This window comes from Arachis hypogaea, chromosome 20 (assembly GCF_003086295.3).
Source record: "Arachis hypogaea cultivar Tifrunner chromosome 20, arahy.Tifrunner.gnm2.J5K5, whole genome shotgun sequence".
Classification (NCBI taxonomy): Eukaryota; Viridiplantae; Streptophyta; class Magnoliopsida; order Fabales; family Fabaceae; genus Arachis; species Arachis hypogaea.
This window is the reverse complement of record NC_092055.1, coordinates 139,073,054-139,088,008: the sequence shown is the minus strand read 5'-3', so window position 1 is coordinate 139,088,008 and position 14,955 is coordinate 139,073,054. Positions and strand designations below refer to the sequence as shown.

The 14,955-nt window shown below is 33.5% G+C and overlaps 2 protein-coding genes and 1 long non-coding RNA gene across 3 annotated transcripts; 1 reads left to right on the top strand and 2 right to left on the bottom strand.

Moving 5' to 3' along the window:
• Window positions 1-215: 215 nt before the first annotated feature.
• Window positions 216-4,036, bottom strand: LOC112782357 (proline dehydrogenase 2, mitochondrial). The gene is made up of 4 exons (XM_025824710.3): window positions 3,057-4,036; window positions 929-1,574; window positions 583-823; window positions 216-420 (listed from the first exon to the last, which is right to left on the bottom strand). The coding sequence occupies exons 1-4, from the start codon at window positions 3,639-3,641 to the stop codon at window positions 381-383; spliced, it is 1,512 nt and encodes a 503-aa protein (XP_025680495.1). The 5' UTR covers window positions 3,642-4,036; the 3' UTR covers window positions 216-380.
• Window positions 4,037-8,011: 3,975 nt separating this feature from the next.
• LOC140182512 (uncharacterized) lies at window positions 8,012-8,956 on the top strand. The gene is made up of 2 exons (XR_011878241.1): window positions 8,012-8,148; window positions 8,484-8,956. It is a non-coding gene; the product is annotated as an uncharacterized lncRNA (long non-coding RNA).
• Window positions 8,957-8,988: 32 nt separating this feature from the next.
• LOC112783277 (omega-amidase, chloroplastic) lies at window positions 8,989-13,081 on the bottom strand. Its single transcript, XM_025826157.2, has 10 exons — window positions 12,758-13,081; window positions 12,564-12,680; window positions 12,017-12,241; window positions 11,696-11,789; window positions 11,354-11,428; window positions 11,053-11,131; window positions 10,623-10,638; window positions 9,745-9,825; window positions 9,326-9,408; window positions 8,989-9,234 (listed from the first exon to the last, which is right to left on the bottom strand). Exons 1-10 carry the CDS (start codon window positions 12,986-12,988, stop codon window positions 9,156-9,158), a joined length of 1,080 nt encoding a protein of 359 aa, XP_025681942.1. The 5' UTR covers window positions 12,989-13,081; the 3' UTR covers window positions 8,989-9,155.
• Between the last annotated feature and the right edge of the window lie 1,874 nt (window positions 13,082-14,955).

Below are 14,955 nucleotides of genomic sequence, written 5' to 3'. Positions count from 1 at the left end.
ATTAGTTAGAAAAGAGATCATTCATCACCTAATATTTGTTCTGTGATAGGGCCTTAAACATTAACCCACTTGCATTTTCTGATAGCGCAATATCCGCATAATGTTACATACATGTCCCCATCAATTTTATCATTGTCATCATTCATCTATGACTTTTATTATCAAATTTGAAGTGCAAAAATGAAAGAAGAGAAAATATGCAAGGAACAGTAGTGTATATAAAACAGTGATGATATTATTTGAAATTTCAACTCGTGAAGCGAAACCATAGGCAGTGAATGTCTAAATACAATTCTCTCAGAAAAACAGAACTCTCTAATTTGTACATTGTTTAGCGAATTCCGTTTCCATCCCACAGAATTGAATGACTCTAAACGTCTCTAAAATACAGCAGCTTTTAGCCTCCTACCAATCTCCTTTCTGTTGCACAAAAAAAACAATGATTATTGTCACTTACAGAAAAACTTTCCAGTTAAAAACTGTTAGGCGATAATATCATTTAACTGCTCTTAACTATCGTGTTTGTTAGATGACAACTTTTCGAATTGATAACACTATCTATAATTGAAAATTTCAATGTACCTCATGAGTTGCCTATCAAAACCTGAAGCAGCCAAGAGCCCTCTATTTTCTTCAGCCCTTCTCAAGAGGTAAGGCATGACCTTGTCCACCGGCCCGAATGGCAAGTACTTGCTAACCTGAAACCCTGCATTGCTCAAACCGAATGAAAGCGACTCCGACATTCCACACAGCTGCGCGAATTCCAGCTTGTGGTGCACTTTTCCCATCCCTAATTCGTGCGCTTTCGCGGCAGCCAATTTGCCTAAAAACATTGCAAATAATGTGTCAGAGATATAACCATTCACGTGTCTTTTCTTACGAGTTAAGAAAAGACTTATTTAAAAGTTAAAACATTCAATTCAAGTACCTGATTCGACATTATGTGTTGCAAGAACAAGTGATCCAGGACCATCAGCAACCTTCTCCAGAAGAAAAGAGGAGCAATCATTGAAACACTTGTGTGTGTCCTCAATGGTGTCATGAATGGGCGATTCGAAGCCGAAAGATTCGGCTATCCTGCTCTCCATGGACATGTAAGCACCCCTCACCAATTTGAACCCCATTGGGATTCCCATTTTGTCTGCTGCCTTCAATGCCAGCAAGAGCCTCTCCTTGGAGTCTTTCAAGTAAGTCTGAATTGTTCCAAACACGATCGGATTGTCATCCTTGTTATGCACAATGGCAGAGGAATACGTGAAGTAATCGATCGCCGGCTGAACCGTGGTGTGTTCGGCGTCAACCAAGAGAGGAATATTGGCCTGCACACATTTCTGGCAGAGTTCAACAAGTCTGTGAGTTGCAAGTTCAAGATCACGCTCCTCTTCAAGGGTAAGTGCCTCTGGTTTCTTCTGGGTGTGGTACAAAGGGCTTGATTCAGCGAAAATTGGCAGGGAATCTCGCTTCCATGGCAAATTGAATGAAGGATCTTTCTGTTGCCATCTTAGAAGGTCACTGATTCTCTCTAGCAGCGTCATGGGACAAATTGCAGTGATTTTCACAATCACAAAACTCACCTATTAACATAAAAAATTATCAATTAACAAATGCTTTTAAGAATGCAATATATACATTTTTAGCAACGTGACATGACAGAATCAAATCAAATTAGAGCATATTACAATTTCAAGATTCCAATTTAAATAGTGCCAAATTGGCAGAGCTCAATGTCCTTGTGTTGGGTGGGACCAAGCAAAAGGACAGTACCACTCAAGGATGAAGAAACAAGACAAGAAGCTAGCTAGCATTAACCTTAACCCTTAACTGGCATTTTCCAAAATTGGTGTGTACCATTGCATGGTGTCACAATCACACCCACTTGCAATTTCATTTGCTGACACACAACGAAACAAGGCACGCCGCACCGTAACTACCCCAACCCGGGACCAAAATCCGGACTCCCAACCCGACCCGAATACAGAATACCAAACCCGTGTTCCACATGTCCTATTGGAAAATTTGCATGGAACCACATCGCATGATGAGGGATCCACAGTGCTAAGTGTCACACGATAGTTAACAACTTAACATGCAAAATGAAGCCGAATGGCTTCAATGAAAAGATCTATAAATCCAAATTAAAATTAAAATTAGAGAAAATGACAAATAGGTCCTAACTTTTTGTCCTGCGGACATTTTTATTCCTGACCATTGAAAAATAATTTTAAGTTCCTAACCTTCACAAAATTTAGACAGATCAATCCCTGACGGAGGCATTTGGACGGATCAGTCCTGACGGAGGTATTTGGACGGAGGGACTGATCCGTCCAAGTTTTGTGAAAGTTAAGGATTTAAAAATATTTTTCAATGGTTAAGGACGAAAATGTCCATAAAACAAAAAATAAGGGACCTATTTATCCTTCTCTCTTCAAATTAAAATTTCAAAGTTTCCAGTTAGTAATTAAAAGTGAGTGACCTTAAAAGTTAAAAAACTCCTTCAGTTATTCGCATGCCGAGCACACAACGCAAATTTCCATGCGTGAAGTTAGTGCTTTAAATTTCTTCGGTACATTAAATGCTAAAATTAATATGATTTATAATTTCAAAAATATTATTTATATCTACTAAAATTAGCTAAAAAAAATAATTTATTTTTAATATATACTTAAAATGATTGTTACAATTTACTATCCATGTATTCACCTTTAATTTTCAATTTTTGTTACTACCAGTATTTAATTCATTTTTTAATATATATATATATAATCAATGAAAACTGAGTATATAATTTTTTTGTAAAAATAATTTTATTTTTATATTTTTAAAAAATTCCTGTGAAACACTAATAATTAAGAAAACTCTATTGACATGACTCCATTATAAAAGCCAAACAATATTTTGAATAAAATAACAAAGTAACAAATAACTGTTAAGTATCAAAATCAAACTATTTGTTTCCTCATCAAAAACTAATTAATTATTATTTATTTAAGATAAGAAAATTGTAACAAAAATTCAAAGCCAGAAAATAAAATTAAAAGAAGGAGAAAATAACTTACAGAAGACATAGGAAGGGATCTGCTAACATCAACGGTGTGAAGGAAGCCGTTAAGGTTACGGTTACAGCCATCGTTATCGTGCGCATCTTCAACCCCATAAACAAGCATCCCTCTTAAACCCGCCTCATTCAGCGACCTTATCTTCCTCCCAGCCTCGCCGGCATCTTCGCCGGCGCAGAAGTGCTCAAAGAACGTCTCCCTAACCGCTCCCATCACGGCATCCTTAACCAACCCTTCCCTCTCAACAAACCTCGATCGCATCACCCGCATTCCCACGTCAACCATGGGCCCCACCGCCGTCGCGTGTAAAACCGCCGACGAACGCAGCAGCCGCCATGTAGACACCGACGAGAAGAGCTTCTCTGTGTCCTCCAAATCCAACGTCCTCCTCGGTATGTAATCGGTGTCGACGGACGAGGGAGCCGCGATAGTTGCGGCGGAGGCAGCTGAAGACGGCGGCTTGTGCTCGGTCCTTTCGAAAACTGGCGTTGCGCCGAGCGGTTTTGTGGCTGCGGCCGTTGTGGTTGTGGCTCTGTTGTAACGGATTTTCCTTAGGATCCTTGCTGGGATAACCCTAGTTGCCATCAAACGGTTAAATAAATTCGTTGTTTCTTTCTTCGTTTCTTTTCCAAGAACTGAACACGTCTGTATGACAGTGTGAGTTCTTGGTAGTTTTTTTTTTTTTTTTCTCTCTCTCTCTCTCTCTATGTGAAGAGTGGAAATAATGTAAATGTGATGTTTTTGTGAGTGAAGTAAGAGGGGGATTTATAGGTGCCAATTGGTTAGGTCAAGTAAGGAAAAGTACAGCACAACATTGGGCAAGTATTGTGCATGCTGGTGTGGGATAAGATTAGATTAGATTAGAGATTAGAGTGGTCAATTTGTTTTAATTCTCTTTTTTAAATTTTGGGCAAGTCCTTTTTCTTAGTTTTCCTTTTATTCCTTGGACTCTTTTCTAATTCTATACTTTTAAACGGGTCGCTTTCTAATTTCAAAACTGTATGTGTAATTTGGCAATAGTGTATGTAAAACTTACCTTTTTTGCAAATATTTTTTTACTGAATCATGTTAAGTGTATAATAAATTAATTTATTTTTTAATTTAATTTTATTATATTCTAAATATAAAATAATTTTACATATATATATATATTGTGTAATATTATGGTAGTAAAATAATAATTTTTTATATTAATCATATAAATAATTATCAAAAAAATAAATATAATTAAATATTTTATAAAATAATTTTAATATATAAGACTTAGTTTGGTAAAAATTTCGAATAAGTGTTTATGCTTTTTAAAAGTACAAGTACTTCGTTTTATGTTTAGTAAATTAAAAAGTTTATGTGATTGTACTTATAGTTTTTAAAAACTAAAGGTGCTTTTCAAAGCATCTAAATGAGAGTTTTTTAAAATTAATTTGTATTTATTAAAATTAAAAAATTTAATATAATTTTATATATTAATTAGGAACACTCTATTATATAGATTAAAATTGTATAGAGAGAATATAAATTTTTTTTATAGTTATTTTTTAATCCTACTTTTTTCAATCTCTCTTTTATCTCATAAACGAAAAGATCTCTAAACTTACATATTTACCATATAATTCACCTATTAATTAATATCCAAATTTAATTTTTATATTAATGTCTCTTATAGTATTTTAAAAATTATTAACTAAACACATTTATTATTATTTCTGCTTTTAGTTTACCAAAACATATATGTTATAATTTCTAAAAAATTATCTTTTAAAAACTAAATTTTACAAGTTACTTTTGAAAAATAAAAGATTTATTAAACCAGACCTAAAATTAAACTGATATTATTTTAGGGACCTGCTAAAATAATTATAGTATAGTTATGATGTAGTATTATTTTAGAAACACACCATAACCGTCATAACCATATTAAGTAAAGTATGAAAAAGGGAGTGATGTTGAGTAATGAGTATGCACTGAGGTGTAAAAACGTGTAGTGAAGTGTTAAGGAATGGGAATGGGTAAAAGGAGGCAAAAAATGTGTTGAGAAATGAGAAATTTTGGGGGATTAGATAAGAATTAGTGGTAGGTGCTATGTTGACGCGTGGGGATGAGTCTTGAATCTGAGGCAGTGTGTTTTAATTACAAGAAGACCACCATTTTTACCAATTATCAATTATGTAACGTGTGTTGTCCAATTCCACGCATACATGAGTTGGATACTTGGGTCGGTGGGATCCAATTCAAGAATTCAAGGCTATGAATGCATGCGTGGATCCACGTAATCTTCTACGTTACAACCATAAAAGTCTTTAAATTCTTTAATTCGAGATGGATCGTGATTCTTGCCGTCACCTAAGCCCGGCTTCTATCTTATTATGACATTTTTTTTTATTTGAATTCAAAGAAACAAGATCCACCAAGAAAAATAAATAATTAAATTAATTACAACTAGATTGTGAGTATTAGACTATTAGTTAATAGTTATCGTTATCTGTTATTGTAAGCTATAAATAGAAAGACAAGATTCTGAATGGTTTTGTTCAAGTTAATTTGAATGGTACGGTCAATAGAATCTCTGAGATTCTGGGTCTATGCAAAATGTCAAACTCTTTTTTTTGAACTTTTGAGATGGAAAATAACAGTTTTAGATGGAGTCATTCATGATGAGATAGTTTCTTTTTAATTATATTTATATCTCCTTTAATTTTCTGAAGTGCTCCATATAGCTTAGTATAATTTGTTTTAATTACCTTTTATGGTTGTAATAAATATGATTATTTCATTGGTTAGTACTATTTATTAGTCTTTTCTTTTTGTGAAGTTGATATGACATGTTTTTAAAGTATATTTTGATTTATTTTATTTGGTTTTATTTAAATGTGTTAATTAATTAATCATTTATTTGATCACATTAACTCTATCTAACCAAGTATATTGATTATTTGATTTGACTGCAATAAATTAATTAATTTTATTTTAATTTCTACTAATTTTTGGGTCTTATGTATTTTAATTAATAATTTTTTAAAATATTATGATTGTTATATGACATATTTATAAGATATTTTTAAGTATCTAACATATTTTACTGAGTCAAATAATTATATTTAATTTATTATATAATATATGTTATTTGGTTTAATTTATTGTCATGGTAATATTTGAATAGTTGTTTACAAACTATTTTTCTCTTGATTTTAAATTTTAGGTTTTTATCATGGTTTATATTTTTTATTTTAATATCAAATCAAATATTTTTATTAGTATTTTCTTGTAATATATTATCTAATAGTTATATGTTCACTATCATATGGTCGTAGATATTTTTTAACTTATTGAAGAAAAAACATAATGTCATTCTTTTTTTTTTTATTTTACCTATTTATTTAAGTTTTTATAAATTTTATCATTTTTATTCTATAAATTTATCATAACGTTTTATATGTTAAGTCTTTTTAATAATATTTATATTATATTATTTACATGCTTAATTTTATTTATGATTTGAGAGATTTATTGATGAAATAACACGATAACTAATTTTGGTGAGTGATTTTTATACACATAATATTTTTAAAATTATTTTTATATAGTTGTTTAGTCATATCTATTTTTAGATGACTATTCACATATTGACGGTAAAAGAGAGACTGTTTTTGCTTATATAATGATATATAATTAGAGTTTAATTTTGATGCACTGACAATGTAAAACATTTTACACAGTCGTGTAATATAGTTGTTTAGTCATATCTATTTTTAGATGACTATTCACATATTGACGGTAAAAAAAGAGACTATTTTTGTTTATATAACAGTATATAATTAGAGTTTAATTTTGATGCATTGACAATATAAAATGTTTTATACAATCGTGTAATTATATTTGTTTTTCTAAATAATCATTTACGTGATCAATGTGAAAGGTAATTATTTTTACTGATATAACGTTATATAATTAGAAGCATATATAAAACTATTTTACACTAACAGTATATCAAAATTAAATTCATATAATTAAATGCACATATAATACTTCTTTATATTATTTATTAAAATAAAATTCATAAAAATTATTTATTTAATATTTTCCTTTGAAAAAGACTTGTTTCGGACTAAAGAGCTGAATTCATTGATCAAAGATAAAAAAGTACAAATGACAGGAACATTAAGAAAATAATAATAATAAGATAAAAATTTGTACATATACATCAAGCAAGTTTGCAGACACTGTACTTTCAAACCGGATACCTTACATTTACTCACATTGATGAAAAGATTTATTTAATACAAAAAAGATAAGCAAGAAATAACAACATAAGACAACTATCGGAATTATAATTCCAGCTCAAAGAAAAATAAGCCTCTCAAATTTTAATTAAAAAAATATTATTTATATATTAAAATCAGTTATTAAAATTAATCATAATATATATATAATTTAACGCATTTTTAATATATATTTTATATTTTAATATATATTTTATATTAATGATTGATTTTAATATATATTTAATATAATTTTTTTATTATTATATTTGAGACGGAATTGCCAATTTTTTTTTTTTTTTTTTGGACTTGGGAATTGCCAATACTTTAAGAAATACAATCCCTCAGGGCTCAGGGGCCTTTTTTCTCTTTTCTTTCTTTTTTCGGTCTGGGAAAAACATTGTCCCCTGATTTTTTTCTGAATTTAGTGTTTGGTTGTTTTAGGCCTATCTGTAGGCCCGTGTGATGTTCTGATCATTGTCAAAAGCTAGTGGGCACAATCACTGTGAAAAAAGGAACCATTAAAAAAAGAAGTAATAAACCAGCATGGAATGGTCGAGTGGTCCGCTTAAGCAAGTGTCGGGGGTTCGAACTCCGCCTTATGCATGCAGCAACCCATTGGCCAGCGGCAGACTCTTAAATGGAGCTCAGAATCGCGACGGATTAGTTCTTGACCTGTCGGGTTGGGGATACCGTGAGAAACCAAAAAAAAAAAAAAAAAAGAAGTAATACGCCAACCACAACTCCCCCTTCTGCAGTTCTAGTTGTAGATTGCCTAAGGCAAGAAGCAGATGGGCAGGGGCTACACAACCTGTTCCTAAAATATAAGAAAGGTAAAACAACTATTTCTATCCATTAATTTTATAAAATGCTGACAAAAAAAAACTTATCAAACAAGAAAATTAATGTTATACTCAGGAAAAAGAAGTTTAATATGCTAAAAATATCTAAATCCTAATTTTTTTGTTGATTTTTAATAAAATTTTCAAATTATTTTCACCATATCTTTAACCTCAACTCCACCACCATCGCTTCTTTTTCAAATCACAAACTTTCACAACAATAAGCACCCAAACATCCTGAAACTCTACCCTCTTTTGCATGTGGCGCTGCAACTGGTGCTGGTGCTGGAACATTCTATTCTGAACCTGGCACGACAACTCTTTAGAGACGGAGAATGAGCCACCGGAGACGTTGCTAGTGTTAAAGTATGGTTCTGATGGCTGGGAGTAGGAGCTGGAGGATGAACCGTCGGAGAAAGCGCTGGAGGTGTTGCCGGAGACGGTGAAGGACCAGTTGAAGGAACTGGTAGAATGGCAGATTTCGACAGTAACAACGGAGACTCTGTAAGGAATGGGTGAGGACTTCTTGAAAAGTGTGCCGGATATGGTGACAGAATAATGTTTATGGTTGTTTTGCTATAACAATAGAATGGGAGAGAAAGAGTGCAGTAATCAATCGGTATGGATTATACCTGGAAATAAAAACTCAAGCCTTTGATTACTTGCTTGATTCTCTCCATTCATATATCTGTTTTAAATCAGATCATATATTAACCTGAAAATTTTTTACGAGATGGATTCTGGTGGTGATTTATTTTCATTAATGACATATAATATATCCTTTGTGCCTTTTCTGCAGCTTACTCTCTAGTTTCTATCATCGCGTCACAGTTGTTTATTACATTCCTTTATTTCATCCCTTCTCTTTAAGTTTTGAGCATTCACACTTAGCAATAAATAGGGTATGATTAACCAAAACAAGAGAGATGGTTGTTGATGCTACATAAAAGCTTCAAATAAGACATGTATATCTCCCAATCATACAAAGTCCTGCGCCATTAATGGCTATTCAGCCTTTGAAAATCCACCACTTGGTATAGATCACCTCGTCGCTGCTTAGTCACAGGGAGATGAGTCCTGAATAATTAAATCACAACATCAGACATATTAATCATGATTATGACTGCAACTTGTGCAAGACACGTGTGTAGTGTGAAGAAAAGAAAACCTTCTCTGCTCTAATATTGAATAATCAATTTCTGCTATGATGATTGCTTCCTCATGTTCTGTAGTAGCCAGAACTTCCCCCCACTGTCACATTTACATGTTCCACGTAAGTACAATAATAATATACACTCAAATATGGTTTAGAATCTTTGTTGATAATTTTTAAGGAAAGATATTTCCGCTGGTATTTGAAACTCAAAGATCAAATAAAGCTAGATATACATCAGAACTATAGGTTCTTTGATCAATGAAGCTGTAAATTGTATTGATTTTCTAATATAGAGAAGAATTTATTACACCTTCCATGTTTCAGGGACAAAAATGTAGTTTTTCTCTTAAAATATGCTAATACCAGCTTCCAAATCAGAACATGTTTTTTGGCTCTATCCAAAGAAAGCTTAACATAAAAGATCCACTTACTGGTCCAACAAGAGTGGAGTGGCCCCAAGCTATATAACCAGATCCAGTATCCCGAGCAGGTGAACAGGTTGCCACATATAACTGTATGTAACGAATTTGAAGTTGATTCACTAGTCTCCTCAAACTCACAGCTTAACTTCCAAATCAAGTTTTTTCTTTTTTTTCAATTCTCAGATCATGGACTTTTTCCTTCCAAAATACTCATAAATAAATAGGTCTATAAGTCTTAAAGTCCAAAGGAATGGATATAAGGAACTTGATCTTTGGAGGAGGAGGAGGAGGAGGAGGAGGAGGAGGAGAAGAAGAAGGAAGAAGAGGGAAAAGAGGAGGAGGGGGGTCATTCAAAATGTGATGGGCATAAATACAAAAAAAAAAAACTGTAACCTGGTTTAATAGTACAATCAACAGGCATCAATCCACCAAATGCAACAATAAAATAGTAACACCAATCTATACACACACACACACACACAAACAAAATTGAAAAGGTGAGACAAATCATTTCACTCAAATCCTATATTATTCTGTTACTTCCTTTTGGGATGCAAAAGGATGTTGAAGTTTCCCCGACACATTGCTCATCTCTAGACAATCAATCTAGGTAGCAATATCGGATTAGCAATGTAAAGCAGCATCAGCTTTCTAAAACTCATCACACATTCATCCTCGTATAGAGGTTAAGGATCTTGTAGTTTTTCTTATTAGAAGAATTTGACTGATTACTTACTCATAGTGTGAATTTCTCCCAACTTAAAGCTACTAAGATCCTTATTTGGTGCAGCTATCAAAACAATTGATGATTTTCATATTTAACATACTTTAACTTAAAATATACTTGAAGTAAAACTCTGCCGAAGTTTCAAATAAGGGGTCATTACCTGATTATCTGTAGCCCTGAGGAAAAAAAAATCATAGATTAACAACAGAATAAAAATAAGACACTACTTAATTAATAAATGAGTTAAGAATGTTTGCAGTGCCACAGACAAGGAAGAGTTTGAAGACAAAAAATAATGTGAGAGGCATGCCTCTTGCATAAAAGTTCTAACTATTAAGTATTTTCTAGTTATTACCAGGGTCAAAGGTGATGTTTGTCTATGATTTCAATTACAAATGATATATATGGTTCATTAAAATATTAGTCCAATCTAATAAAATTAGCCAGGGTTAAAAATAACATTGAACAGTCATGTTTATTGAGGAAGTTGCTTCAAGACAGTAACTGGATTACACATTTTTCCCTAATGAATAACATGCTAGATAGTTACAGCAACTATAAAGTAAAAGTTAAATAAAAGAACCACCTACCTTGCCCTTTGCAATAGCTCCCAATGCAATGGCCCAGTTGTCATATTAAATGCCCCAGGATAGCATAGCAAGTGAGCTCCTAAAATCAAAAGTTGATACTGTAAGTATCCGCAAACTTAAGAACAAGAGAAGAAATTTCCACCCGCTCTCTTCCCCAAGCAAACAAAATTGACAATTCAATATGCTAATAAGCCTTAGAAAGCATTGAAAAAAAAAACCCTTGGAAAAGTCAAATCATGACAACCAATTGCAAGTCAAGAAGAAATAATTGGTATCAAGCAAAATAATGGAAATGACAGACCTCTTGCTGCATATATCATTGCTAGTTCGGGAAAACGTATATCATAACAGATGCCTATGCCAATGCGCCCAACCTCTGCACGAATCAAGTAACTTTGTTACAGCTTTGTGGACAAATTTCATTGCAAGCAAACATTCTAGAGGTTAATTGAACAGAACCAAGATAACGAGTTAACAACTATACTTCTCCACCATAGTCAATATTATTATAAGATTCAGGCTCTGAACATGAATTTCTTATCTACATAATGACAAACAAAATATCAATAAAGACTGCGACGTTATGATGGAGGTAGAACCAGAGAAAATGTGCTTAGATATGTAACCAGGGGATATATTAGACCTGTGTCTACAATTGTTGGAGTCTCCCCAGCAGTAAGAGTTTTTGACTCCATAAAGGTAATCTTCCCGGGAATGTCCATGTCGAAAAGGTGTATCTGCATTGATGCCAGCATGTCAAAATTTGCACAACAAAGCAAATGCAAGAAAATAGTTCAAGTACCACCACCATCAAGATCAATTATGAAAGTCAAATATCCAAAAAAAAAGGATTGAATTATTTTGGGAGGCACAATAACATCAAACATCCAAAGCACAAATTCATGTGAACCAAGCATTAAGAACAAGATCCCTATGCACATTCCAACATTGTAGATGACCCAACCTTGCGGTGCTTGGCTTTAAGCTTTCCATCAGTGCCAAATACGCAACATGTATTATACAAGTTTCCCCCGGAACGTTCAGGTATAGAACCACCAATAATGGTGATCTTGAGGAGACGGGCGAGATCAGAGAGCATGGCAGTAGAAGGAGAGGCATCGCCACCGGCGTCAACATCCTCAGCATACACAGGGAAACTGTCATTGGAATAAGGACTGTTCCAAATTTCCTGAGACAACACCACAACAAACACACAAAATGATTGAGCAAAATTGAAGGAAGAGAATAAAATTCGAAAGGCAATTACTCAAAAACTGGAGGGTAAACTACCTCTGTCATGCATTATCGGGTGATAGGCCTAATAATGAATACATTAAATTTTAGATAAAAATAAGTTTTCGAAATTCACCTTAAATATAACTAAGATAGTAAGATTATACAAGTATTTCTCGAACTTTGTAGTTCTATAAGAGTAGAAAAAAATGCGATAAGTTAATTATTTAGAGTTCAATTGAAACAAGATAATCCGTATCCGGGAAGGAGGAACTGACTGGGAGGAGAACAAGCTGAGCACCCTTAGAGGCGGCGTCTTGAATGGCTTGGCGGGCGTGGGCGATGTTCTTCTCCTTGTCGGCGGTTACAGACAGCTGGCACAGCCCGATCTTGAACTGAAAGGAGAAACAAGTGAGTGAGTGAAGTGAAGGGAGAGAGAGAGAGAGAGAGAGAGAGAGAGAAGTGAAGTTGCCTTGGAGAGAGGGGGAGGGGGCAAGGGAATGGCGGGTGGAGCACGGGCACGTTCGTTGTTGACGGAAGCAGAAGCCATTGAAATCGGCGGTGAAGAGTGGAATCTGCGGCGAGCGAAGAAGAGAGAGTTGAGATTGAGTGAAGACTTGTTGTTGTAGCTGCAGCAACGTAGTGAGAGTGTTGATGATGATAATGATGCTAATGCTTTCATTATCAACCTGTTTCTGATCATCAATTATTATTATTATTATTCTCTTCTGCGAATCCAAACCCTTGCTTTCTCCAGCGTCATTCGTCAATCTCATCTTCCAACTTTGAAGTTAGGTGGACACAACACAAACGATGTCGTTTCGTACTTTCATAAAAAAAAAGAGTATAAAATAAAGTAAATTGGCTATAGAAACTAGAGTTGGTAAAATTATTGAGTCACCGAATTATTGGTTCAACTGGTGAGTTATTGGTTAAACCGATTAATCCGGTATAATTAAATAATTATGTAAAATTTAATTATTTTTTTTATTATAAGTACTTTTAATTTGTTATTATAAAAATAATTATTATTTTTAAATTTTAATGCTTTATTAATTAATTTATATTTATTGTATTATTATATTATTATAAGTAAAAGCTTAGATACAGTTAAAATAAAATATAATTGATTTAAAAATGAGTGACTTTAAAATTAAAATTAATTGAATATAAATAAAATAAAACTTGCTATATGTATTATAATTTGAATATATGTTAATAAGAAGCAATGCAGCTTGGTGGTATGATTGTCGTTCTTGCAACCCTGGAGTTAGAAGTTTGAATCCTATGACAGCCATTTTAGAAAGTTTTCCACAAACCACGAAGCTTTGACACTTGACACGCTGAGCATATGGAGAGCATGGTGGACTTGCAGAACCCAGATGCATCGTAGCTTCGCCCTCAGTTGGTACCAGCGGTTTCGTCCGGTTCGGTTTTCACCGGTTTTGGCCAGTTCATTCTAGGTTCAACCGGTTTGTTCCGGTTCATTCCAGCTTGGTGGTATGATTGTCGTTCTTGCAACCCTGGAGTTAGAAGTTCAAATCTCATGACAGCCATTTTGGAAAGTTTTCCACAAACCACAAAGCAGATGCATCGTAGCTTCGCCTTCAGTTGGTACCAGCGGTTCCGTCCGGTTCGATTTTCACCGGTTTTGGCCGGTTCATTCCAGGTTCAACCGGTTCGTTTCGGTTCTCTGTCTTGAACAGTCCTAACTTTGGACCGGACCGGTATAAGATCCGGTTTACCAATTTTTTAGTCGAACCGGCCGGTTCGATCCTGTTTTAATAACTATGGTTCTAGAGGTCGTGTGGTCGAGCGTTGATTTGTTAGAGAAAAATAAACTCCTCGTTATTTTTACATGGTCGAAATAGAATACTCAATGAGTGTACTTTGTCCATGTAAATTTTTTTTTTCAAAAGTTTCTCCGTATAAGTTGACTGATAGATGAATATACTATTCTTCAAGTGTTCAATTTGTAAATTAAAATAAAATTTTGTTTTACCAAGATCTTTCATTTCAAATTCTCTTTTTAAATAATCTGCAGTTTTTGAAATCTCTTCAGGTGATCCAATGATGTTTAAATCATCAACATATACTGTAATAACAACAAATTTGGATTTAGATTTTTTTATGAACACAAATGGACATATACGGTCATTTTTGTATCCATCTTTTAATAAGTACTCACTGAGACGTTTATACCACATAAGCCCAAATTGTTTTATTCCATATAAGGATTTTGAAGTTTTATGCTTTAGGCACTTTGAGTCCTTCAGGGACTTTTATATAAATTTCTTTATCAATTGAGCCGTATAAATAGGTTGATAAGTACTCATTAAGACGTTTATACCACGTAAGCCTAGATTGTTTTATTCCATATAAGGATTTTGAAGTTTTATGCTTTAGGCCCTTTGAGTCCTTCAGGGACTTTTATATAAATTTTTTTATCAATTAAGCCGTATAGATAGGTTGTAATAACATCCATTAGGCGCATGTCAAGCTTTTCATGCACAGTCAAATTAATCAGATATCTTAATATTATTGAATCCACCACAGGAGAATATGTTTCCACATAGTCAATACCAAGTGAGAACCGCAAAAAAGATTGGGATCTAGTGCGCTAACGCTGGAAGGGATGGTTTTGGGTAGGAGAGAGACCACTGGAAGACT

Bases quoted from the DNA above. Each gene is read 5' to 3' on its own strand.
- LOC112782357 (XM_025824710.3), bottom strand. From the start codon at position 3,641: ATGGCAACTAGGGTTATCCCAGCAAGGATCCTAAGGAAAATCCGTTAC. The intron at 824-928 runs GTACTTGAATTG...CAATGTTTTTAG, and splicing joins AACACATAATGTCGAATCAG to GCAAATTGGCTGCCGCGAAA. The intron at 421-582 runs GTACATTGAAAT...TTTGTGCAACAG, and splicing joins TTTGATAGGCAACTCATGAG to AAAGGAGATTGGTAGGAGGC.
- LOC112783277 (XM_025826157.2), bottom strand. From the start codon at position 12,988: ATGATCAGAAACAGGTTGATAATGAAAGCATTAGCATCATTATCATCA. The intron at 12,242-12,563 runs GTCAGTTCCTCC...GTGTTGTCTCAG, and splicing joins CTCAGCTTGTTCTCCTCCCA to GAAATTTGGAACAGTCCTTA. The intron at 9,409-9,744 runs GTAAGTGGATCT...TAAATGTGACAG, and splicing joins ACTCCACTCTTGTTGGACCA to TGGGGGGAAGTTCTGGCTAC.